We start from the raw sequence: 27872 nt of genomic DNA, 5'->3' as shown, positions 1-27872 counted from the left end.
TCCCACGAAAAACCGGTTGCCCAACCCGAGCGTTGGCCCAGCCTCCCCTCCCAGGTCTCCCTCACCTTCGCGATCCCTTCCTTCAAGCGCCGCGGGAGCCCCGCTGCAGCCGCGCCCCCCGGCACGCCCCGAGCGCGTGACGTCACCCCGCGCGCCGTGCGCCGCGCCTCCTGTCACAGGCAGCCATTGTTCAGTGGGTCTGGCTGGCTTTGCCGGGGCCGGGCTGGTCCTGCCCCCCTCTCCAAGTCCCGGCCCCTCCTTGAAGCTGGGAGACGGGGCCAGTCCCCGGCTCTGAGCACTCTGCGGTCCTCGGGTGCGAGCCACCATGAGCAAACGGAAGGCGCCGCAGGAGACGCTCAACGGGGGAATCACCGACATGCTCACAGGTTAGCACCGGGCCGGGCGCCGCTGGCTTTCTTCTCCTTTCTTCCCACTTCATTGCCTTCCCCTGCTTCTCTGCCGTCCCCACAGCCCTGTGGATGGGGTCGGCCGGTTGCGGCGGGTAGTCTTCCGTGCGGACCTTCCTTTGGCGCCCATTGCTGGCGGCTGAATGTCAGTCCGGCGGGGGATTCCCGTATCACCATTTGGGCTGTCTTTGGCCTTGCCCGTGTACAAGCGAGGGTTCACTGTCTCCTGAAAAGGTGTTAGATCCCCTTCTGAAAAACTCAGCTCTCGTTTGTGTACTCGCGGTTCTTGTTCACCCCAGCCTCTTATTGCCTTTGCAGAGCTCGCAAACTTTGAGAAGAACGTGAACCAGGCAATCCACAAGTACAATGCTTACAGGTGGGACGGGGCAGCGTTCTTCGGTAGCATGAACCCCGGGACGTGTGGCAGTTAACAGGGCCGAGGGCTTAGTGGGTATTTCGACCATATGCAAGAGGAGAAAAAAGCAGAAACTGAGGGTATTGACTCTCTGGTGGTACCTTACTGCAAAATTTCAGGGATAATTTGGGCAGAACAATGTAGGATCATTTCTGATGAGTTTCCAGTTCTGACTGAAAATAGGCGTAGCTGATGTATTTTTCCCATTATCGGATATGAATTGCTGATAATACAGTTTGATTTTAAGCCACAATGAAAGACAGCAGATGAGGTCTGTGCTGTGAAATAGATGTGATTCAAGGAATTATATCTCCATCTGGTTGGCGTTTGGCTGATTCTTGGATCCCTCCTTTTCCAACTCACCAGCGCCCTCATGGTAGTCATTACTCCCACAAGTTACTGGTGCCCCTTGGCCTACAGATCTAAGTCCCAGTGAGCGCAAAAACAAAGCAGTCTTAACTTCCCTCTGCCCTCTAGCTAGCTCCTGTCTGTTTCCTCCACTTTACAGTTAAACGTCTTGAATTATCTGTTTCTTGCTTCAATTTCCTCAGCCCTAGTCATTCATTATCTCACTGTCGTATAATTTCCATCCTGCCATTCTTCTGAAAATGCTCGCACCTACATCTCATCTTATCGGACTCTTGTTGGCATTTACCATTAGCTCATTCCATTCAAGTCTTACTCTTGAATCCCGTGTTGGCACTCATACCTGTTTTTTGACCTCTTCTATCTTCCTTTCAATGTTGGTAGTTCCTGGAAGTCTGCCCTTAGTCCTTTTTTCCCCCCCTCGTTTTCATAGTTTCCTTGGCAATCTTACCGTTCTTGGCTTTGGATAGTGGTTATGTCATTGACTCCAAATCTGTATCTCATTGGACTTTTCTCGAGATTTTTAGGCCACTGTTACCTTTATCTTAATCTTCAAAATTGAACTCAACTCTCCCCTTCCCATTCAACATAATTAAAAACTGATTATGCTCCTTTCCTTATCTGTCTTGACTGCCTGTTTAAAGTAATTGTACTGTTCATCCACACACTTGATTTAGAAATCAGAGAGATACTCAACTCTGTATTCTATTTAAGTTCAGAGAGGAGGTATTTTGTTTTGAAGGAAACTGTCAGGGGATAAGTGAAAGGAAGAACAGTCTAGAGAAAGGAAACAAAATGTGCCAAAAGGCATTGAGACCTGAAGGAGTATAACATTTCCTGGAAATCAGTAATTGACTTTGCCTGAGTGGGAAATAAGTCTGGAAAAGCAGGTGTTGCCTACATGTACCCTGATTATACATTTCTCTTAATTGTGGCCAAAGTATTCTTTTGAAAACAGTTATCCTGTCATTCTTCCATATCAGATAACTAAATATTTCCTCTTTACCATGATAAAGCCCAAATGCATTATGGCATCCAGAAAGCCTTCCTGCTTTAGTTCTTTTTTTCAGGCTTTGCCTCATGATACCATTTGTCTGGAACTACTTGTCTTTACTGAAACAATTCCCTCAACAAACTGTCGTCAACCTACTTTTCCAGACTCATCAATGGTAATATGCTAATAGAGAAGTTGAAATCCAAATCTAAAGGTTTATATATATTAGAACAGACTACCCAGTATTTATGCTTGAGACTTAGATGTGCCCTGGCTTTTATCAGCATCACTGCTAAACTACATTTAGCTTGGAAATTATAGACAGGAGACCATCAGTGAGCTCCCAGGGTGTGCCCAGTGTGTCACCAGATTACTGAGCTGGATGTGTGCGGAGATGGGCAAGAATCAGGTCAGTGCTTTATGTGGCACGGAAGTGAGAGCAATGAAGAAAAAGAACATAAGTATAAGGACTCAGGGGAATGCAGTTGCAGTTTTAAGCTATGAATTTAAAAACAGCCATCCAAGGGCAGCTGGGTAGTGCAGTCCATTGAGCGTCTGATTCTTGGGTTCTGTTCAGGTTCTGGTCTTGGTCAAGGGATCAAGCCCTGCTTAGGGCTCCAAGCTTAGAGGGGCATCTGCTTGGGGTTCTCTCTTGTCCACTGCCCCTCTCCACATGCTTCTCTCTCTGTCTCTTGCTCTCTCTCCTCTCTAAAATAAAGAACTAAATCTTAAAAAACACCATCCTTAAGCCAGTTTGGTATCTAGTAGCCCAAATATCACTAGGTGGCACATTTTTATGGGAGTTAGGACAATCTAAAAACTAGCTTCATCCCAAAAAGGAAAGGCTACTGGTTTGCTGAATCTCCCTGGTTTTAAACATACAGGTAAAGTTATGTTATCCTCACATGTGAGGATTTTTGAGATACTTCTGAAAGTTATGCAAGTGGTCTGCCAGCTCCTCTTGAGTTTTTTTAAGTTTGACACAAATGTGGAAAATTAGTTATTGTGATAAAAATTGAAGTTGCGTATTTGCTTGTGTGTATTCTAGTTTAAGAAAAATTAAGACCTCACTGGATTTCTTTTTTTATTCTCTTTATAGAAAAGCAGCATCTGTGATAGCGAAGTACCCACACAAAATAAAGAGTGGAGCAGAAGCTAAGAAATTGGTAAGTTTAGTGAGGAAGGTGATTGAAGAGTTCACACATGTACAGATTTGGTGGATTCCCACAAAACTAAATTTGCCTCTCTGAAGCTGCTTGGACCCACACAAGCAGATTTCACCACCCCTATTTTCACCACACCTACCGCTGGGAAGGGTATGGATTGAAATTTGCTTTAAGTATATGTAATTATAATTTTTTTCTATATCTTGCCATATATACATATACTCACATTGAATTTCAGCTTGAGTGTTAGTCCTCAAGAACCGTATAGTGACAGAATGGTATTGGCATGTCTGGTTTTTAGCTTTCTTTTTCTGATCCCCAGGTATTAAATTCCCCAGGAATTTATGTGAGTTAATGAGAATTGGTATTCCCAAAGAAATCTTACCTTCTAATTACATAATTAAGCCCCTTTGTATATTACTGCATTCAGCCCTCTTCTTTGTAATTTTCTTAAAGCCCTGTATGCTGTGTCACAGTGCCACGGTTCCTAGAGGATCACATGTCTTGGTAATTTACATTAATATTGCTAAGAATATCTAGAAAAGCCTGTCTATTGACAGATTATTCTCTTTCATCTAAATCTCACTAAAAGATTCTAAGTTCCTCAAAATTGTGGATCGTATCTTATTTATCTTTTGTTAAACATGTCAAACTGATGTGGCTTTTGATTATTCTAGGTCCTGATAGTTACTGCCTTCTTCTATTTTTCTTTATCCATTTGTGTTCACAAGTGGGTGTATATGTATGCTTCACAGTATGAACCCTAAATATCCCTGTATTTTCACTTTTCAGGATATTAAAATTACCATAAATCTTGTCTATTTTATGATTGAGTGATAGGTTATCCACATTAATCATGTGTCACATCGTCATCTTGAATTTATTACTCAATGCTAATCATGCCCTGGTATATAGGTTTTAAATCCTTTGTGCTATAAACAGTTCTCAACATCAGTATGTCCTCCCCAAATAGACTAGCCAAGAAGATATAAATACATTGGATTTTAATTCTGAGTTTCTGTCTTGGGTCACCAGATTACTGAGCTTGGTGAACTCATGCATTATTAACCTCCAGAGCCACTTCTGCTTCCATTCTGTTCTCCTTTTATCAATAATTGGATTTTCTTTTTGTTAATTGCAGATAGCATACGCACTTATTAAATTCAAACTTTTACAAGCTCTGATGCACTTAATGCAAATCTGAGCCTATGGTATATCCCTAAAAAGAACACAAAAATATCCAAAATTCCTTTTGTACAACACTGTACTTAATGTGAAAATCTCATCATTATTCTTTTCTACTACTTTATTAAGAATCACTGACCTACTCTTTGGCACATGTGAATGCTTCTCAGTAATTCTAGAAATCTGATATTTTCAGAATGAGTGTTTGTGTTTTATTTTTTTTTTTTAAAGATTTTATTTATTTATTTGACAGACAGAGATCACAAGTAGGCAGAGAGGCAGGCAGAGAGAGAGGAGGAAGCCGACTCCCTGCTGAGCAGAGAGCCCGATGTGGGGCTAGATCCCAGGACCCTGGGATCATGACCTGAGCCGAAGGCAGAGGCTTTAACCCACCCAGGCACCCCAAGTGTTTGTGTTTTAATCTTTAATGTTAGGTTATAGAAAATAGCCTGGGCCTAAATTGCTTTAGGTCAGTATGTATCTTCTGATATAGGAAATGAGAAACCTGAGCAGTTTCCATTTTCTACTTGATTTTTCTTGCTAAGTCTTGTTCATTTCTGTTTGGTAATTGCTATTTTTAGAACTTGAATATGCATTAAGTAGTCTTGGAACACTTAAACATTAAATCAAGAATATAGAAGGGTGAACTTAGGGCTAAGAGATAGTAGGACACATTGATGCATTTGAACATTTAGAGAGGGCCAACACCACCAAGAATGAACCCTAATGTAAACTTTGGTGATGATATTTCAGTGTACGTTCATCAGTTATACCAAATGTAGCACTCTGGTGGTAAATGTTGATAATTGGCTAGGCTGTGCATGTGTGGGGGCTGCGGGTATATGGGAACTGTGTACTTGTGGTCAATTTTGCTGTGAACCTGTAACTACTCTAAAAAAGCCCTTATTTAAAGGAGAAGAGTAAAAATAAAAAGGAAATAAAAAGTCAAAAACATGGAAAAGAGTTCAACTTCACTAATAATCAGAGTTGCAAATTAAAACAAGATGCTCTATGGTGCTATCAAATTATCTAATATAGTATACAGTATGGATAAAGATGTGGAAAAAGACATTCAGTTTCTAACGATGGAAATCTTGGTTATTTCTAGCTTTGCTGAAGGATAATCTAGCAGAATGTTCGCAAAATGTATATATCCTTTGTCCTAGTAATTCCACTTTATCTTTAGGAATGTATTTTGAGGAAACCAGTAGAGATATATGTATACAAGGATTCATTAGTTCATAATTTTTGAGCACCAATATGCCAAGGTGCTGGGGGTAAACCAGTAAAAACAGGATCTCTGCTCTCATAGGGCCTATATTCTAGAGCAGTGCTGTCCATTAATAGTAACCATGAGTGACATTTGGCCAGTGAGCTCTTGAAGTGTGGTTAAAAGGACTGAGGAATGATTTTTTTTTAATTTTAATAATGTAAACTTAAAATGTCCCATGAGGTGGCTGTCATGTTTGTGCAGTTCTAGAGCAGTATTCTCAAAGTGCCCTATCTAGATAGTAGCAGCATCACCTGGAAACTTGTTAGAAATGCAACCTACTGGGGCACCTGGGTGGCTCAGTGGTTTAAGCTGCTGCCTTCGGCTCAGGTCATGATCTCAGGGTCCTGGGATTGAGTCCCGCATCGGGCTCTCTGCTCGGCAGGGAGCCTGCTTCCCTCTCACTCTCTCTGTCTGCCTGTCTACTTGTGATCTCTCTCTGTCAAATAAATAAATAAAATCTTTAAAAAAAAAAAAATGCAGCCTATTGGGGCACTTGGCTGACTGGTCAGTAGAGCATATGACTCTTGATTTCAGGGTCGTGAGTTCAAGCCCCACGCTGGGTGTAGCGTTTACCTTAAATAAATAAATAAATAAATGCAGCCTATTAAGCCAGAGATTCTAGGCATTCTGTTTTAACACATCCCCAAGGTGATGACAGTGCAAAAGCTTAAGAATCTCTGCTCTAGAGAAAGTTCATGACATTGTTATATCAGAACTTGTAAACTATCTAAATGTCTCTGGTAGTAGGGTATGTGTTAAGTAAATTATGGTATAGTCATACAATGATATACCATGCAGCCATTAAAGATATTGAAGTTGTATTTATATGTTGGTATGGAAATTTGTGATGTATTTTAAGTTAAAAAAATGTACTTTACAAAGCAGAATGATTCTATTTTTGTAAGAAAAATATGTATATATACAAATATATATGTACATGCACATATAACTCTGCTTATGTATATAAGCAGAAAAGAAGTGTATGTAGCAGATGTTAGGTGATGAGATTACAATTTATTTTAATTTTCAGGGCAATGAAATTAACAAATGATTTATATGTTTTCTATATGCAACTTTTTTCTAATTTTTCTACAACAAAAATTAATTTTTTAAAAAGTAAGTCATTTAGAATTGTTTTATTAGGGCTTCTCTTTTGTCATCATTTAAAGATTTTGTTGGGAGAATATGTATTTTCACCATAGTTCAATTTTTTGTGTCCTTTGTTTTAAAACTGGTCATATGACTATCATTTTTTTTTAATCATTTTTTATTTTTTACTTTATCTTTGAGTGATTTGGTAAGCATTATATTTAAGTTTTACATTTTTAATTTTCCATTAGCCTGGAGTAGGAACAAAGATTGCTGAAAAGATTGATGAATTTTTAGCGACTGGAAAATTGCGTAAGCTGGAAAAGGTAAAGTTTTAACTTGTTTGCTTATTCAATTATAGTGTCTGCCTTCCTAGCAGCTATCATGTAGCATCATTGCAGGGTGACTGATGTTATTTACCTGGCGAGACTAGGAGGGAAAAGAAGAGTGGAGTTGATGGCTTTAAGTGTTCTGTTTAAAAAACTTTGAATATTGTTCCTGTAAAATACTTAATTATTTTATGTGGCATTTTAGAGATTGTTAACATCTGTGCTAGAATTAGCTCCTTATATTCAGTATCATTCAGAAGGTCAATTATAAGCTTTGATAAGACATTGTTATATTTTAGAATTTCTATTTTTAAACTCTCTGAAGCATTTTTATGGTTTTATTTCATCCTGATAATAATTCTACTACTTACAGTCTTTTATAAATAAGCCTTTTTAAAGTATGGGATAAGGTAGAGATGAGACATCTTCATCTGCTTTGTAACTTATCTAGAACCATTGATGTTTATTCAGGCAAATGTAAATGGCTCTTCAGGTCTCTTAGCAGACTGGTACATTTCCAGTAAGATCATTTAAGTCCTCAAAGCATTCCTAAATCATTACTAGACTTTTTTTTTTTTTTTTTCTTAAAGATTCGGCAGGATGACACGAGTTCATCTATCAATTTTCTGACTCGAGTTAGTGGCATTGGGTAAGAAATATTTTCTAAGCAGACACAGTAGTAGGGTTAGTTTTATTTTTTTTTTTATGTGAGCCAAAATAAGTACATGCTATTTCTCTTCAAGACCTGTATCTTTTCTTTGTCTTTGTCTTTGTCCTTGACGATATAGTTCACTGTTCCATATCTTATGTGTCTGAGGCTGGTCTTTCTGGTGCTACCTCTACTTGAAAAGCCCAGTCAAGGCAAATATTACCTCCTTCAAAAACCAGTTTGATTCCCCAGCCAGAAATAATCTCCTTCTAAAATCCACTAATATGTACATCTTCTCACTCCCTGCAGATTATGCCTCTTTTGCCTCTCTGAGCATGACATTAATCTTAAGCATTTAAACTGTTTTTCCATAGCACCTAACATAGTGCCTTATAATTTTGGAACAAGCACCCAAGCATTTTTTTTTTAAAGATTTTATTTATGTATTTGACGGACAGAGATCACAAGTAGGCAGAGAAGCAGGCAGAGAGAGGAGGAAGCAGGCTCCCCGCTGAGCAAAGAACCCGATGTGGGACTCAATCCCAGAACCTGGGATCATGACCTGAGCCAAAGACAGAGGCTTTAACCCACTGAGCCACCCAGGTGCCCCTCAAGCATTTTTTTTAATGAAGGAATCTTTATCTTAAAATTTGAGTTAGCACCAAAGCGGGCTTCTTGGAGACTTGACAACATGAAGATTAACATTCAAACATTAAGGCTGTGGGGCACCTGGCAGGTTCAGTCGGTAGAACATGCAACTCTTGATCTTGGGGTTGTAAGCACCATGTTGGGTGTAGAGATTACTTAAAAAATAAAATCTTAGAAAAAAACTGTTAAGGCTATAATGCTTTACTTAAGTCTCATCTTTATGGAATGAGGCAGTCTTTTTTTTTTTTTTTTTAATTTTATGTATTTATTTGAGAGAGACAGAGAGAGAGGGAACACAAGTAGGGGGTGTGGGAGAGGGAAAAGCAAGCTTCCTGCTGAACCGGGAGCCCGATGCGGGGTTTGACCCCAGGACCCACCCCAGGATCATGATCTGAGCTGAAGGCAGATGCTTAATGACTGAGCCACCCAGGCACCCCGAGGCAGTCTTTTAGAAATGTGGTGATTTTTCATTTAAATGGCAACATTTTGATGAAAGTTATTCTAAAATATACTAAATTTTTAAACTTCTTATACTGAAAATGAGCATGACTCCTTAGGCACTTAAGGCCATTCTAAAGTGTTAGAAGTTGTTTCAGAGAGCCTCTGTGTTACTATCCTCCTTTTTTTTTTTTTTTTTTAAGATTTTACTTATTTATTTGACAGAAATCACAAGTAGGCAGAGAGGCAGACAGAGAGAGGGGGAAGCCGGTTCCCCGCTGAACAGAGAGCCCGATGTGGGGCTCGATCCCAGGACCCTGAGACCATGACCTGAGCCGAAGGCAGAGGTGTAACCCACTGAGCCACCCAGGCGCCCCATTATCCTCCTTTTCTAGCAAGAACACTGAATACAGAAAGTGGGATAACTGGCAGAGTCAGAATTAGAACCCATATTTGCTGACTCCCAATTCAGTTCTGCTTCTTTTGTGCCATATTGCCTTTCTGCTATGAGTATCTGCTTTTGTATCACAGTTTCTTTACAAAGATACTTTGCCATTAAAAATTCATTTTAGGGGTGCTGGGTGGCTCAGTCGTTAAGCATCTGCCTTTGGCTCAGGTCATGATCCCAGGGTCCTGGGATTGAGTCCTGCATCAGGTTCCCTGCTTGGTGGGGAGCCTGCTTCTCCCTCTCACACTCCCCCTGCTTGTGTTCCCTCTCTTGCTGTCTGTCTGTCTGTCTCTCTCTCTCTCTCTCTCTGTCAAATAAATAAATAAATAAATAAATACTTAAAGATAAATAAATAGATAAAAATGAAGTTTCAGTTTAAATACCATTTCACAGGCCTTCTCTTGCTACCCAGTCTAAAGTAGGACCCATCCACTCTGTCACATTACCCTATTTTAATCATTACCTGATTTTTTTTGTTTGTTTATATACCTATTTATTTTTTTCTCTCTACTCACTGAAATGTAAGTAGGTAAGATCAAGGCACTTACTCGTCTTATTTCTGCTGTATTTTCAATGCCTAGAAGAGTTTCTGGGCCATAACAGGCCCTCAGTTAAACTCACTCAGTTAAACTCACTTGAATGGATGATCTGTTTTCCTGTGTGTATGTCTGTTTTATGAATAAAGTACATGTACATTATAACACCTAGCAGCTTAGATGTCTTTTTCATGTCCAGGTTCATGGTTGTCTTCCTAGATTGAGGCTTCAAGAATTCTTCTTTTTGGATAAAGTCACCAAAATAACCACAGCACTTTAGCAGGTCTTGTTTAGCTCCATAGTAACTCTTTGACAAGAGAAGACAGTAATAATACTGAGTTTCATTGTTACTGAGTTTCACTTGATATTGAGATAATGCTTTTCTTTCATTGTAGTCCATCTGCTGCCAGGAAGTTTGTAGATGAAGGAATTAAAACATTAGAAGGTGAGTATGTACAATAGGTCATCAATTCCAAGTCAGATATGCTCCTGAAGGATGGTTAATGCTCTAGCAAACTAGAACTTGAGAGACCTTTTCTCAACTAATAAAAAGGATGCTAAGATTTTCTTTTTAACTCTACAGTAGAGAATAGGTATAAAGTGTAGTTTTTATTCCTGTGTTTAACATGTTTATGTTTATAACTTAGAAGAAAATCAAGAAGAGCAAGAAGTGGCTTCTTGGTTTAGAATGATTTCATTTGCAGATTTTTAGATTTAAATTGCATTTGTTTCTCCAGTAAAATTTTGGACAACAGAATCCTACACATTGAGCCTATAGGCCAAGTGATACATATTGAGAAAGATTCTGTAAGAGGTTTGCAATTTTTATTAAAGGAATTTTTGCTTTCAAAAAAGTGATAAAAGTAGAGTCTAAGTCAAGTAATTATAAAACCTTTTCGTTGAACCTAGCAATCCTTTGAATATAAGTTATTTCTTCATACTTTTAAGGGTATACTATAGATGGAGATAGAAATAGAGATTTGTTGCAGTATATTTGTGACATTTGGGGTTTTTTTTGTGAATTCAATTATTTGTACCCAAATGGTTAAGTGGACAGATTCTAGGGACTGATCTGGGTTTGAATCCATTCTCCACCACACTTGATTAAGTGGATGACGAGGATGCTTTGGTTTCTTAGCTACAAAATGCTATCATAATTTCTGCCTCACATGGCTTAATGCAGTAATGTATGAAAAGCACTTAGTGAACAATGGTTGGTACCTAGTAAGTACTTACAAATAGTAACTGACCCTTAAGAGGCATGATTAATTAGTAACACTCAAAGTTAAGAATTTGTATGAGTCCTATAACTAGAGAATGAGCTCTATATTGTGTTTGTGTCTCAGAAAGGGTTTGTGCTTTTCTGCCTGTGGCATATTTGGTTTATCTGAGTGAAATACTGGCCAAAGGGGTCAAGAATTTGTTTCCCAAAAGTAGCATACGTTGGAAGTGTCAGAGATCTGCTGTAACGGTTTTTACATTATTTCACAATTCACGGATACATAATATAACCATCAACATCAATGTCATTATTTCCATTGCATTTTTAGTGTTTACTGTGTACATACAGCTCTGAGAAATATTGCTCCATGTATCATAAAGATGCTTATTTCTCTCCATTTTATATCTCCAGAGAGAATTTATGTTTGTGAATATGTAAAGGTGACCACAGATAGGAATTGCTTTGGGAGCATACAGGCTTCCTCCCATACTCATGGCCAGTAAAGGAACATCCAAGTGGAATTAAGTAACTTTTGTTTATTTATTCTTAAAGATTTATATTTTTATTTATTTGAGAGAGAACGAGAGGTAGTAAGTGCACACAAACAGGGGAGGGGCACACGCAAAGGGAGAGAAGCAGATCCCTACTGAGCACAGAGCACCCTGAGATCATGACCTGAGCCGAAAGCAAGAGTTGGGGGCTTATCCGACTGAGCCACACAGGCATCCTTAAGTCACTTTTAGATTTAAGATATGATGTTATATCACGGTTTTTAAATAATGAAAATAATACCTCTCCTTTCAACAGAATTTTAAGCATAGTGCCTGCACAAGTTATTACTCAATAAATACTAATCGAATGAAGGAGTGAATGAACAGCAGATGGGGAATATAAATGCTTATTCATAAAACATTCAAAAGTTGTGGTTGCTACTGCTGCTGTTCTGTAAGTTAGCAATGTGAGTTCTTATAAGGCTGCCTTTTACTATAGTTAGTGTAGTGTAGTATGATCCTGGTATATTTTATCTATTATTCTGTGTAAGTATAATTGAAATTTTGATTCAGTAAGTAAAAATGATCATGAAATCAACTGTTCGATTTTAACTACATTGATTTGAAGAACATTTTATCTAGTTCTTAATATCTGAATTTTTTCTTTTCTTTTTTTTTCTTATCTTTTCAAAGTCATTTCAGCGTATTTTCCTAGTAGTTCTTTGTAAAAAGAATCACAAAATTCAGTGACTTCTTCCCAAAAATATTTAAATTAGCACCTCAACTTTATGTGTCTTCTGTACAGATCTCAGAAAAAATGAAGAAAAGTTGAACCATCATCAACGAATTGGATTGAAGTAAGATAGCAAATTTTCTTTTGATGCCTGAGACGTAAAAGTAAAATTTCTTATAGCCATTCTTCCATACGCCACAATAATTCTTCAAATTTAACTAAACACGACCTTTGCTCTATTCAGGAATGCTAAGATTTGTTGCAGACTTTGATAGATAATATGCCTGTTTTCACACGTTTTGTTATTATTACCTTCTGTTTGTTTTCTTGTTTTGAATGTTTCCCTCATTCTCTTGACTTTAGTGAAGAACTTCCTCTTAAAGCATATAGGGCTGAGTACATCAGTCTTACAGTGGGTGTTTATTTTGTGCTTAAACATTGTAGAAAGCACTGCATTAGGTCCAGGGTAAGGAAATAAACAGGGTCAATAAAGCTCTTAAGTTTAGAGTCTCCCTGAGAAGCTAGGTCATGAACATGGAATGCTAAATTAAAAACAGAAAAAGAAAAAAAAAAAACAAACATCTAAATAACAGTGTGGGAATAACTAGTAGGAATGTTGTATATCAGCATCTATAATTTTCTCATGTGCTGGATACCATCTGGAATCCCTTTTCTAACTGATTTTTTCTAATGCATCATACATAAACATGTACCTTAAACTTAAGACACTGCTCTTCCAAGACTTGGAGCTAGTAGGGGACCAGGATGTTCTCACTGTCCTTGCATTTACATAATAGAGATCTTCTGAAGAACTTGGTTGTTGTGAGAATGACTTTTGATCCAATGCTTTATCATTTTAGTTATTTCATACTGAGATATTTTTACAATAGCCTTACTGAAATATTCATATATCATACGATTCACCCATTTAACATGTACAGTTCCATGGTTTTTAGTATATTCATAGATCTGTACAACCATTACTGGAGTTGATTTTAGAACATCTTTGTTTATCCCAAAAAGGCCATATCTGTTGGCCTTCACTCCCCATTTCTCCCCAGCTGCCCTTCTCTGTCCCTATCTGCTTCTGACAACCCACTAATGTACTTTTTATCAATATAGATTTGCCTTTTCTGGACATTTCATATAAATGAAATCATACAATATATAGTCTTTTGACTGGCTTGTTTCACTTAGCCTAATGTTATCTGGATAATATTTTAAAATAAAATTTTGCAGGATAGAAGAGCAATAAACTGTAAGCCCTTGACTTGCCAGTAGGGAGCAGACTAAGTTGGAAACATACTAATTTAAATTTATTTATTTACTCTTGGTATATGAAGGTGAAGTTTACTTAAAATAAGTTTAGATGGAGTATTTGGAATATCATAAAGTATGGCACTTAAAAATTTTGGTCTAAGTTAAGAAATAAACCTATTCCCATCCCCCAGTTTTACTGTTATCTTCTTACTGAACTTCAGTCTTGATTTTTGAATGATCTGCTGGTATAAGGGCACTTGATATAGTAGGCAATTTACTTTTTAAGAAGATTCAAATTTCATAAAAATCTTTCGTCTACTTATTCTGTCTTTATAGATATTTTGAGGACTTTGAGAAAAGAATTCCCCGGGAAGAGATGTTACAAATGCAAGTAAGAGTGTGCTAAATTTAAATTGTATTCTCTGATTATAATTGAGAATGTCACTTGGTGAAAAACCATTTTTAGAATACTGACTTAATTTTTTTTCTATTAGGATATTGTACTAAATGAAGTTAAAAAAGTGGATTCTGAATACATTGCTACAGTCTGTGGCAGTTTCAGAAGAGGTAACATACTTCTTAATCTTAAGTTATTCATGCCTTGATGTTAAAATTGCCTAATGTGTACCAAAAAAATGGATCAAAGAGATGTAATTTGTGTTACTTCATATTACTAAGACGTAGTAGCGTGTTAGTTAAGTTTATTTGTCTATAGATAGGAATATGTATTAGAAATGAAAGGGAATTCATCCTGATTTTATTATAGGATATTTTAATGACTAGTTTTAATAAATTTTATAGGATAATTTTATGTATATTAAAATCCTAAGAGTGAGTATCTGGCTAGATGCTAGTGAACTGTGTGTAGGTGGTGGGGTGTTGTGTGGGTTTTTTTACTTTTTTTATTTTCTGAGTTTTCTGTAATGGATCTAAAAATAATGTTACTGAAACACTAGTTCCAAACCAGTTCTCTCAACAACCAGGTACTTTGGAAGATATCCTTTTCATATGTAAATATAAGCTAAGTGAGAACCAAGAGAATCCTGGTTTCTTACTGGCTCAAAATTTGGAAGGGTAACATAATTTTAAAATATTAACTTTAACAATTGAAATACAAAAACTTGATTTAAAACTTTTGGCATAGATATCTGACTGAATCTCTGGCCACCTTTGCAGTTTCACTTAGGCAGTAGATGATGAACTATCACAAATTCCCGGGGTACCTGCTGTAAGAATCTGGAGTTAGGGAGAAAAAGTGCTAAATCCATAATTGCTGATAAGTAGAAAGAACATTGAACTGGGGCCTAAGGAACTGGGTCCTGAGGCCAAATCTACTGTCACTATAGATTGAAGTCTCTCTCTCCACATCCTGTTTTTCATATTTGCAAAAGGGAGGATTAAAGTTAACCAGTTGTCAAGTCTTTCTGTGCATCAGAAATACCTAGAAAGTTAAAAAAAAAAATACACATTGTTATATCCTGCTACAAACCTACTAAATAAGAATCTTCTTAGGGTGGGGCCTTGGAATCTAAATTTTTCAAAACACAGACTTGGATATACCGCCAGCCAGCCAAAAGCATGCTCAGCTGAAGATGACTGCCTTTCTGGATTTCCATATTTCTGTTTTATTTTTACTTTTATTTTTTGTTATTATCATTTTTACTTTTATTATTATTTTATTACTGTATTATTACTTTTATTATTTATTATTATATGGTTGCATGCTTTAATATAAAAAAAGTATACACTAAGAATCTGCCTTCTCCCCTGTCCTAGTTCACTCTCCCCACTCCCTCCCACCACTGTCCTAGAATGATCACTTTCTTATGTGTTCTTTCAGTGGTTTTACATGTAAACATAAATAAATAAATGTGAATATACATTGTTTTTCCCATTTTTAAATTTTTATTTATTTAAAAAATTTTTATTATTGAAGTATAGCTGACATGTAGTGTTACATTAGTTTCAGGTATACAGCATGGGGATGACAATTCTGTATACTACACTGTGCCCACCAAAATAAATGTAGTTACCGTCCATCATCATACAATGTTAATGTGATATTGTGTTAACTATGATGTACCTTTCATCCCCATGACTTACTTATTTTATGATTGGAAGTGTGTATTTCCTAATCCCCTTCACCTATTTTATCCATTCCCCACCTAACCCCACCTCTGGCAACTAGTAGTTCTCTATACTTGTAAGCCAGTTTGTTTTGTTTATATTTGATTTGTTTTTTAGGTTCCACAGATAAGTGAGTCATGTGGTATTTTTGTTTCTCTGTCAGACTTATTTCACTTAGCATAATACCTTCTAGGTCCCCCCCCCCATGTTGTCATAAATGACAATATCTCATTTTTATGGCTGAGTAATACTCAGTAGTAATTTTGTAGCACATCTTCTTTATCCAGTGCATATACATTATTGTTGTCCTCTTCCCCCTTTCTTTCACAAAAGTAACATAATATATACACAGTACTGTACCTTATTTCTTTCACTTAAAAATACATCTTAGAGATCTTTCCACATCAGTATATAGAGAGCATCCTTATTCTTTTTTATAGCTACATAACATTTGGTTATGTGGATGTTCCATACTTTCTTTATCTTTGTTAATAGATTCTTGGATTGTTTTCCCTTTTTTGCTAAATAATTGTTTTGCTTTTTAAATGGATAGAGTAATACATTTTTGGTGATAGGTAGATGGTAAAAGACACAACTTTTAAGAGAAAGAAATGAAAAGAAGACAACATTTTTTTTCTTAAAATAGCTTCCATGAATGTGCTGGGATCAGTACACATTGAATCTAGTCTTCGTTATGTTTAAATATCTGGTTAAACATTATTGATGTATAAGACGGTGGTCTAGAGACACTGCCATGACTTCAGTGACCAAAAACATGTTTTACTTATATGTAAGTGACGAATCATTAAATTCTACTCCTGAAACTAAAACTACACTTTATGTTAACTAACTTGAATTTATTTATTTATTTTAAAGATTTTATGTATTTATTTGACAGACACAGCGAGAGAGGGAACACAAGCACGGGGAGTGGGAGAGGAAGAAGCAGGTTCCCACTGAGCAGGGAATCTGATGCAGGGCTTGATCCCAGGACCCAGGATCATGATCTGAGCCAAAGGCAGACGCTTAACAACTGAGCCACACAGGCACCCCGGCTAACTTGAATTAAGTAAAGTCTTGGAAGGAAAAAAAAAATGTTTTACATGTATTGTACTTCTAAAAATACAAAGAAAGGAAATAGTATTATTTTATGCCAGCTGTGTGGCAGGTCCTATTCTAGATGCTTTCACATATGTTTTTAGTTGCACAATGGCCTGTAGAATGGTTTTTACTAGTTTACAGACAGAAAAACTGAGATCTAGAGGAATATATAGTCCTTATTTGCAGTGTTGAAAAAAAATTTAAAGTGAAAAAAATCTATTTAAGTGGAGACAAAATTTCATAATATTATAATAAAAGAAAGTATAAACAATTTTATATAATCTTCTTAAAATTATGTGATTGTAGAGTGGGGGATCAGAACAAAAATCTGTCATTATAAAATGCTGTGTTCTTTTTTTCTAAGATTTTATTTATTTATTTGAGATAGAGCTAGGGGCAGAGGGAGAAGGAGAGGGAGAACAGACTCCCCACTAATCAGGGAGCCTGATGTGGGGCTTCATTCCAGGACCCTGAGATCATGACCAGAATTAAAAGCAGATGCTTACCTGACTGAGCCACTCAGGTGCCCTTCAGATACTATATTCTTTTTTTTTTTTTTTTAAGATTTTATTTATTTATTTGACAGACAGAGATCACAAGTAGGCAGAGAGAGAGAGGAGGAAGCAGGCTCCCCACTGAGCACAGAGCCCGATGCGGGGCTGGATCCCAGGACCCTGGGATCATGACCTGAGCTGAAGGCAGAGGCTTTAACCCACTGAGCCACCCAGGCGCCCCTCAAATACTATATTCTTATCCATGATACCATAATAGTAATTTTTTACCAGTATTCATTAAATGAATTTGGTCGTAAGAATTGAAATGGATTTTCTGATGAATCTTCACAGAGTTAGGACATATTGTTTAATTTGAGGTTTTCATATATATAGTGTTCATAGACGTATTTTTTTTTAAAGTTTTATATTTTATTATATTATTATATTTAATGTTATTTAAATATTTATATTTAATATTTAAATATTATATAATAAAACTAAATGTTATATTATCCAAGAATAATATACAGTTATTTTCAGGTGTACAATTTAATGATTCAACAATTCTGTACACTTCTCAGACCTTATCATGATTCCCTTCACCTATTTCACCCGTCCCCACCTACCCATGTCCTTTCTGGCAACCACTAGTTTGTTCTGTATATTTAAGAGTCTGGTTTTTTTCTTTGTCTGTCTTGCTTCTTAAGTTCCGCATAAGAGTGAAATCATACGGTATTTGTCTCTCTGTGGCTGATTTATTTTAGTTAGCATAATACACTCTACATCCATCCATGTTGTTGCAGATGGTAAGATTCATTGTTTTTTTTAATGGCTGGGTAATGTTCCATTGTGTGTATATATACCACATCTTTATCCATTCATCTATCCATGGATAGATGGTCACCTGTCTTGGCTATTGTAAATCATGCTGCAGTAAACATAGGAGTGCATATATCTTTTTGAATTAGTGTTTTTATTTTCTTTGGGTAAATATGGAGAATTCCAGGATCATATGGTAGTTCTATTTTTAATTTTGGGGGGAACCTCCATACTGTATTCCAGAGTGGCTGCAGCAGTTTGCATTCTCACCAACAGCACGAGAAGGGCTCTCCTTTCTCCATATCCTCATCACCAACACCTGTTGGTTCTAGTGTTGTTGATGTTAGCTGTTCTGACAGGTGTAACGGGGTAGCTCATTGTGGTTTTAATTTGCATTTCTGTGATGATGAGCATTTTTTCATGTGTCTATTGGCCATTTGAATGTCATTTTTGCAAGAATGTTGTTTTTCAATTTTTAATCCGTTATTGAGTAGTTATTTAGGTGCATTTTTAATACATTTAGCAATTGTATATAATGCATATCTAATGCCAATTACTGTTATTATCCCAGATTCTTCTGTTCACATCAGTATACCTGAATAGTTGGACAGGAAATTGAAATCTTGTAACTAATTGTGAATATGAAGTACAGTGAAAAAGAAAGTTAGGCTATAAGAAGTAAGGCTTCTCAATGTGACATCACTTTGGCTCCGTTTGCCTAACTGATAGATTTATGTGGAGAGAATTCCATTCGTATTTTTTATTATCATAGGCGCAGAGTCCAGTGGTGACATGGATGTTCTTCTGACTCATCCAAGCTTTACCTCTGAATCAACAAAACAGGTACCTCAGAATTTATAATCAAATATGCTAAGTGTTACACAGCAGTGAATATCATTTTCAAAATGATAATTGGATATTTTAGAATAAATTTTTATTTTAATCTTTCTGAAAAGTCAGTGTAAGTGCTTTGAACTGACTGAATTTTGTAAAAGGCAATGTAGTGGTTGACAGGGATATACAGTGGTGTTCTACAAGGAATGGAGGGAGTAGTCTGATTTTGGAAAAACAAAATGAAATTTAGTAAAACATTTCCAGAAGTATTTATTGTCTTTCATGGATATTTCAGAAATATCCAGTGTAATATTCAGGGGATATTTTCTATTAAACAATATTATATTAAGAAACTTTATTCCTATTAAAAAACCCATGAAGGCAAAACATTTTTGATTTTAGAATATATACCTTTTAAAGATGAAGCAGCTAACTTTTTGATTTAATGACACAGATAAACATGGATGATGTCTATTTGGGGGTGTCATGATATTGGTGAAGAATGATGGTTCCTAAAAAGATGTTTCATTTGATAAGTGAATTTTGTGTTAGAAGAAAAAAGTACTTAGGGGAAAACTAGGCATTTCTCCAAAGATAATCAGAAAACTCCTGTTAAAAATGTTTTCTTGGTATAAAAGAGTAATTGTTCTTTTTCTTGTTTCCTATTTATGTTTCCACAGCCAAAGCTGTTACATCGTGTTGTGGAGCAGTTACAGAAGGTCCATTTTATTACAGATACTCTGTCAAAAGGTGAAACAAAGTTCATGGTAAGTACTCGTTTGAGTTAACACTTCTGGGAAAAAAAACCTTGGAAACTGGTCAGTACCTATTCTGAGTATGTGACCTCACCGCATCTTAGCGTTACAGTCAATAAATAGGATATCCATGAGAATTTATAGAAAGAAGACTTAACAGGATGCTAATCTCAGAATATTTTAGTAAAGAATTTTGTTTTAAATGCCCCACTTTGTAAATAATCTGTGCCATTGGAATACATAATTAGGCATAATCTACTCTTTTTTAAAATTTCTATAAATGACTTTGATGTATCGTAAGTTTTCCTTAAAATAGCAAATATTCTCATATTCTCTGACTCAGAATTCTTCAGTACGTGAGCTTAGAATTGTCTGAAGAATATTAATCTGTTACAACACCAAAGAAAGAAAAGAAATCTGGGTATGTGATACAGATGAGTTCTGTGGCACGATAAGCAGGGGAATTAATAGAAGGGAGATGCTCGCCGAGATTTTCCTAGTGACATCTGTCATGATGAACTGTTAAAATCCTGTAATCTTCCTAGGAGATAAAGCTTTGAAGATCAAGACAAATGCCAAATGCATTAAAAAAGGTTAATAAATGTCCCTGCATAAAAACTGACAGGAAGGCAAATGGCAATCTAGGACTATGGTTAATAGTTACCTTTATTCTAGCGCTCACTGAAATTCGTACTTTGAATCCCCATTTTCCCAAATTCTTCGCGTGAAATGCAAAGAGACTGTGCTTTGGGGGAACGAGCATGCTAATATTAGCCTGAGTCTTACTGCATGGATTTGACAGTGCTTTTGGCTTAAAAGTAGAAGGAGGTTGATAGAGATGATTGAAATACCATGTCTTTCAGAAAGTAGAATATAGTGCCTGCCAGGGGCCTATGGGGAAGGGGAAGAGAGAGTTACTATGTAACAGATACAGAGTTTCAGCTGGGGAGGATGAAAAGTTCTGGAGGCAGATGTTGGTGGTAGTTGCACAACAATGTGAATATACGTAACGCTGTAGAACCACACACTTAAACATGGTTAAAAATGGCAGACTTTATGTTGTGTATATTTATGAGACACCCAAAAAATCATGTCATTAAATTCAATATGGTGATTTTAATTCGCTGTGAAACTGTACCACCCAAGTTGACCACATTTTATAATGTTTTGAAAAGAACTTTAGGAAAAGTAAAAAAAATTCTAGTCAGTCTTTGGGAATCAAATCTATGAACTGTTCTCCCAAATCTATCCGATTCAGGGCCTTTACTCTATGCCAAGAAATAGACACATGAGATGTTTGTTGTTTAAACTCTAAAGATTTTATTTATTTGTTTATTTGACACAGAAAGAGAGAGAGAGAGCACGCCAGGGGGAGCGGCAGGCAGAGGCAGAGGGAGAAGCAGGCTCCCCGTCAAGTAGGGAGCCCGATCAATTAGGGAGCCCGATGTGGGGCTCGATCCCAAGACCCTGGGATCATGACCTGAGCTGAAGGCAGAGGCTTAACAACTGAGCCACCCAGGCGTCTCTGGACACATGAGATGTTATTCAAAATTGGGTTGATTTATGTTCTAGGAGTATCTCTTTTAAACTGAGATTGATTTTATCAATTCTTTTTTTTTTTTTAAGATTTTATTTATTTATTTGACAGATCACAAGTAGGCAGAGAGGCAGGTGGGGGGGGGGGCCGGGGTGGAAGCAGGCTCCCTACTGAGCAGAGAGCCCGATGCAGGACTTGATCCCAGGATCCTGGGATCATGACCTGAGCCGAAGGCAGAGGCTTTAACCCACTGAGCCACCCACGCACCCCAATTTTATCAATTCTTAAAACGAATGTGCACAAATCTTACATTTAAAGAACACTCAAATAAAATCCTAAAAATAACACATACTAGACAAGTTGAAAATTTTTTTCATTGTTAACAAAGTGTCCTGGTATATGCCTGAGCATATTCTGGGTACCCCTTCTACCCTGTCTACCTCCAATAGTCATCTCTGCAAAAAGCCTTCAGTCTTTGTACTGGAGAAGCCCATCAGCTCTTTCCAGAGTCAACGACCAGGAAGGTATTTATGCGATGTGGTAGCAGAAGCATTTTTTTTTTTTTTTTTTTTTTTTTTTGCAGTTTGAATAGTATTGTGCTGTGCTCAAAGAGAGATCCAGAAGAAACCCAGAGGCTAATAATCCAGAGGCTTATTAGCCTTACACAGCAGAGGCTATTAATCCAGCTAGCAAGAATACAAAGAAACATTGCAAGGTGGTGGGCTGGATATAAACTGAAAGGGAAAGGTGGGTAGCCATGTGAACGTGAACAGAGTTGCTGGCAGTGGTGGAATGGGGTTATCCCAGTAGTAGCTGCTCAGTATAGCAGAGAAGACCTTTGTCTCACAGTCAGATTCCAGTGACTGCTGCAAAACAGGCTGATGCAGACCTTACTGTGTGTGTGATGCTTGAAAGACTAGGGTCACTCACCAGTCCTAGGACAGCGCTGGACTTGTAGAAACCTTTGCACTATCTGGCCTTCCCAACCCCTTACTCATATTCCTAGCAGCACATAGACAGCTATTGCCAGAAAGAGAATCCCTCACATCTATTTCCAGAAGAAAGCAGGTTAAAAAATAGAAAGCAGTTTTTTGTTTTTGATTTGACAATTGAGCAAGACAACTTGACAATTAGAGCTGGAAACTAAACCTTTATGTTGTGATGCAGGAATCCATCTCAGTGGATGGATGGTTTGTGTATAAAGTTCAGGTACTATACATGTGGCTCATATAGTCTCTGGAGCTTAAAAAATGCCTTGTTTGAGCCTGCAGTTTTGACATTTATAATTAGTATTTGTTGGGATGAGGAGCAGTCCAGATTAGCTCTCAAATCAATTCACTGTAGAGGCAATAAGAGATGATTTATATCTAGTTGCAGAGGAAAGGGTGTGTGTTGCTGTGTTGCATTATGAAGGAATAGACTTGGATATGGAAGCTATCAAATCTTTCTCTGTCTCCATTACTAATTCATTGTATGATGTTAGGCAAGTTGCTTTACTTCTGCAAGGCCTTAATATATTCATCTAAAATGATACACTTCTCCTGTGTCAAGGGACTATTATGCAAATCAAATTAAGTAATACACATGAAAACTTGAAAGGGTTTGTACATGTATCTTCATATGACTGGATCCCCAAAGAATTGTACAGTGCCATGCTAATATAATATGATATAATGTAGATGTAATATTTGTTTGGAAGCAGATCCATGAGCGACTGGTAAGGAGTAAATTGGGAAACAAAAAGAGGGTCAGAAAGTGAGGGAGAATGGTGGTGTGGAAGAACAAGACAGGGAGAATGAGCACCAGTAGGATGAGGAGGTGTGTTCGGCTAGTTCATCAACTATGTATTAAGCATCTCTTACGTCCCCAGCACTCTTCTAGGAACTTGGGATGTACCAGTGAATTTCAACTGAGTTTATATTTGGGGGTTTGAGAAGGGACTGGTAGTTAACAATGAACATAATAAATAAGTAAATTGCACGTTAGGTTAAGATAACAAGTACTATTTTTAAAAGAGGGAGAGCAGGGTTTGGGGAGATGGATGTGCAGGAAACCCATTGACTAGGATGGTTGGAAACTGCCTGTTTGAGGGGAGGAGCCTTGGGGAAGGACTTGAGGTAAGAGAGTTAGCCAGTCAGGGAGCATGGCAGGAGTCAGAGCAGTGATGAGGGGGTGAGATCATTAGCAGAGATAGCCCAGGAAGTTGGGATCTCTGTTTCTGAAAGGAAATTGGCCACAAAATGAATTCAGTTTACAGCGTGGAATAAACCTGGGCGCCTGGCTGGCTCAGTCAGTGGAGCATGGGACTCTTGATCTTGGGATTGTGAGTTCAAACCCCATGTTGGGCATAGAGATTACAAAAAACAGAAATATCAGAGTGGAATAAACCATTCTTGTTCTATATCCACTTGATTTCAAAACCTCTTGTTAACATAACTGTTGACTTGTTTAAAACATGACCATTCATGTGTTTTTCAAGTACTCTTCAAAACATGAATTCCTGTAAACTAATAGTCCCCAAACCTCAGGAAAGCCAGGGTTAATGTTTCAGATATTCTTGTAAAGCCATGATTTTAGGTAATTGAGAAATCCTTCCTATGAATAAAATAGCTTTTGGAAGGAGAATAAAATTTTCCTCTGCATTTAGATGCCTGTTTTCCTCATATATGGTGAGTACCTTTCAGATTTTAGCATTTTGTGCAAGTTTGGCCCAGGATGATTTTCTGTGAAATATCTATCTACAGTAAAGATTCAAGGGACAATAGAAGATCCCTTGACTACCCTGAGGCAACAAAAGAGGCTTTATTTCAGAAGCTCTGCATGAAGCTACTCAATTGAAATGCCAAACAACCCTAATCCACTCAATCTAATAAAGAATTTACAATAATACAGAGGAATTCTTTAACATTAACACTTCAGAAAAAGTGCAGGAAATAAAATGAGCCTTTAGGAAAGGAACAAAGCCATTAGACAAAATCCTATTACTGATGTGACAAACGGCAAGATCATTGCCTGTGGCACTCGAACATCCATATCCGCAAGGTAATACCTCATGGTAATTCCAGATGGAAAGCATTTCTGATCCATTTGAAGGTTGAGTTGGAACTTGTTAATGCCTAAGAAGGTAGGTTTCATATTTTGAAGATAAACAGGTTTCATTTAATTTTTCAGCCATAGCAACAGCTAAAGAAAATACCCATTTTAGATTCTAGGTTTTAATTTTTCTATGTTACTAAGTGAAAAAGTATAGCTTTTAGTGATCTGTGTACTAAGTTGACTGGTTTTTTTTGTTTTGTTTTTTTTAAGATTTTATTTATCCACTTGACAGAGAGAGAGATCACAAGTAGGCAGAGAGGCAGGCAGAGAGAGAGGAGGAAGCAGGCTCCCCGCGGAGCAGAGAGCCCGACGCGGGGCTCAATCCCAGGACCCTGAGACCATGACCCAAGCCGAAGGCAGCGGCTTAATCCACTGAGCCACCCAGGCGCCCCTAAGTTGACTGTTCTTTAGGACCAGAAGCCTGTCACATGTGTGCTTTTCTTTGAGGGTGGCATTTGAAGCTTTTTTCATTGGAAGTTTCTGATATTTATGGCTCTTTTTATGTATTTATGGGTTGCTCCCCAGTCCAGAATTTTGGCCCATTTTTCTGTAAAAGGAAAAAGATTACTGAATAGACTTTGATAACGTTTGTTTGAAAACTGTAGAAGTAAATGAAAACTCACCTGTAAAGAAAGAAAATGATCCTGTAATTTTCTTATCTTTTACACTTTTCCTATTTTTCATCTGTCTTTTCTGTTTCTAGGAGATTTCCTCAATTTTAAACTCTTCTACTTCCACTATCCTGTTTTTAATTTTGATTTAAACCTTTTTCTTAAGTGTTCTTTTTTTGTAGTATTCTGCCCTTCATGTATGGAATATTTTCCGTTATCTTAGAATATTACCAATAGCTGATTGTCCTCCCTCCATCATAATTGTTTCTTCCAGATTGCTTTTCTGCTTGTTTTGGTCTGTGTTTTTCATGTGTGATGCTTTCCATGATTAGCTCTTGTTTGGAATCACACAAAGGCCAAACCCTCATACCTAGAATCCTTGCCTGCTGTTTCCTGTAGTTCTTTAATTACCACAAAGTACAAGAGGAAGGTGGTGACAAGACATAGTGCATAGAAAAGTTAAAAGTGCCCAGGAGTCTAAAACTGCTAGCATTCAAAGCAAAAACCTCACATTTAACGACATTCGATTAAAGTTAAGCCTGAAGTTTAAAAACGTCTTTAAGCATTCTTTGAAATATCCATTTTAGGGTGTTTGCCAGCTTCCCAGTAAAAATGATGAAAAGGAGTATCCACACAGGAGAATTGATATAAGGTATTACTTGAAATTTGTTGCTGACCTATTAATTTTTCCCTTTTTCCTTGTCCTCTGTGTATCTTGGAATTCACCTAAATGTCTAGAACCCCCTTTCACTCTGAAATGCTGTATGTTCGTGGCATAGACAATGCTTAACCTGAAAATATGCAAAGAATAATGACTGTCTACAGAATGTCATCATTTTCTCTAGATTTGCATCTCATCGTGATGCCTTCCACAGCTCAAAAGTAGTTAGCTGCGGGAAAGTTAGTTGTAACACGTGCTCCTGCTTTTCTTTTCCCCACGCATCTTGCAGGACACAGTTTACTGAAAGCTAGACTAACTGCGAGCTTGGAGTAATTTCAACAGTCTACCTGACGATAGTCTCCTCCCTAGGTTATTAGACCACATAGACTTATTGTAGGTGTTTTGTGCCTTATTGATTATAAGAGTCCTATTTTTGCCAAATTCGAAATGTGTGCTGAGAAATGTATTTGTTTATCTATTTATTTTAGGTTGATACCCAAGGATCAGTATTACTGCGGTGTTCTCTATTTCACCGGGAGTGATATTTTCAATAAGAATATGAGAGCTCATGCCTTAGAAAAGGGCTTCACAATCAATGAGTACACAATCCGTCCCTTGGGAGTCACTGGTGGGTATTTGTGTCTGCATTAGAGATAATCCTGGTCATCTTGAGACAAAGTTATTTTCAAGGCTACTTTGGTTTAGCAGCTTTGGTTTCTCTCAAAAGCCTTTAAGTAATTCTGCCAGTTAATTGTAGTTTCTTTGTATTGTGAGTCCCTCAGGCAACAAAAGGGTCTTTAAATCCATACATGCTCTTAGGCCCTCAATGGGAGGCTTTGATGGCAAGAGTTCTTTCTAGCTCTATTAGACTGAATTAATGATGGTCAGTAAAAAAATCTTATTAGTCTAAAGTGGGTTTTTTTGTTTGTTTGTTTTTCATGTATCTCCAGGACTTCTGAAGAACCTAAGTATCATTGCCTTTAGTGCCAGGACAAACCTGGTAGTTTCAGCCGCATGCCTTCCAAAGTTTAGGAGTTAGGGCACCTGGCTGTCTCAGTCAGTAGTAAGCATGTGACTCTTGATCTCCGGGTCATGAGTTCAAGCTCATAACAGAGTTTACTTAAAATTTTTTTTAAAAAACAAAAAAAGTTTAAAGAGTAAGAATTGCTTAATCTATGCTTTTTAACATTTCACAGTGTACTGTTTGTTTATTATTCTCTACTAGGAAAATAAAGATTTTGTCATTTTGTCCTGAAAGTATAAAATAGGGCTTTCTTCCCGGGTAGATGAGGGCAGTGGTTCTCACATGTAAATATGTGTGTGTGCCACATGGGACCTTATTAAATGCAGAATCTAATTGGAGGCGGGCCCAAGATTCTGCATTTCTAGGAAGTTTCCAGGTGATGTCCATACTGCTAGTCCAGGGGCCACGTTTTGAGTTGCAAAGGAAACTAACTAGAGTATTTCCTGTGATCCACGGTAGCTATAGTGGAGATCCAGCAGAGAGGAAAATTGTGGATTAGGATCACTTCAGTGGCCCTAGTTGGGATATTCAGGTTCCTTTTATAGTACTGGTAATATATGTGACAAAGCTTGAACACAGGCTCATGTGCGAGGATGGGGGAGAGGGAGGTCAATATCATGTTTTAGTGGCTTTAGTTAGTTTAATCTAGTTTAGTTAGTCTAGTTTAGTGGTTTTAGTTACCATTTTCTTTTCCTTCTGAAATTGAGTCCCATACAGCTGCCATCCCTAAACCCTCATAACTAAATCTCAAAACCAGTTTGTAAGTTTCTTTTCTCCCTGCACTTGCAGGAGTTGCTGGAGAGCCTCTGCCAGTGGATAGCGAGAAAGATATCTTTGACTACATCCAGTGGAAATACCGAGAACCCAAGGATCGCAGTGAATGAGGCCCGTCTTTCTCAGGCCAGCTCAGCTCAGCAGGAGTCTTAATTTATTTCTTAACCTTTGCTATGTAAGGGTCTTTGGTGTTTTTAAATGATTGTTTCTTCTTCATACCTTAGCTTGCATTGTAGTCAATAAAGCCTCTCATACTATTATCAGATGTTCTTCTTTTATTAGCAAATAAGTTTTATTTTATTAACAAATGACACATCACGTATGTTCATGATCACACTTTACTAAGGATTTAGTGGAGAGAAAAGATGAGATGTTAGCAATGTTCAATGG

The 27872-nt window shown here is 37.3% G+C and overlaps 1 protein-coding gene across 1 annotated transcript; it reads left to right on the top strand.

The window, feature by feature from the left end:
- Nucleotides 1-171: 171 nt before the first annotated feature.
- Nucleotides 172-27742, top strand: POLB (DNA polymerase beta). Its single transcript, XM_045998387.1, has 14 exons — nt 172-386; nt 726-783; nt 3282-3348; nt 7147-7221; nt 7815-7873; nt 10339-10388; nt 12462-12513; nt 13986-14040; nt 14144-14216; nt 18963-19033; nt 19705-19791; nt 25611-25675; nt 26173-26312; nt 27498-27742. The coding sequence occupies exons 1-14, from the start codon at nt 326-328 to the stop codon at nt 27590-27592; spliced, it is 1008 nt and encodes a 335-aa protein (XP_045854343.1). The 5' UTR covers nt 172-325; the 3' UTR covers nt 27593-27742.
- Nucleotides 27743-27872: the final 130 nt, after the last annotated feature.

The sequence above is a fragment of the Meles meles genome, chromosome 2, assembly GCF_922984935.1.
Source record: "Meles meles chromosome 2, mMelMel3.1 paternal haplotype, whole genome shotgun sequence".
In the NCBI taxonomy this organism is placed as follows: domain Eukaryota; kingdom Metazoa; phylum Chordata; class Mammalia; order Carnivora; family Mustelidae; genus Meles; species Meles meles.
Note: the sequence above shows the minus strand (reverse complement) of the source record. Positions and strands in the feature narration are given on the sequence as shown.

Coding starts and splice junctions, on each gene's coding strand:
- POLB (XM_045998387.1), top strand. CDS start 326: ATGAGCAAACGGAAGGCGCCGCAGGAGACGCTCAACGGGGGAATCACC. Junction 10,389..12,461: donor AGGAATTAAAACATTAGAAG/GTGAGTATGTAC, acceptor TCTTCTGTACAG/ATCTCAGAAAAAATGAAGAA. Junction 19,034..19,704: donor CCTCTGAATCAACAAAACAG/GTACCTCAGAAT, acceptor ATGTTTCCACAG/CCAAAGCTGTTACATCGTGT.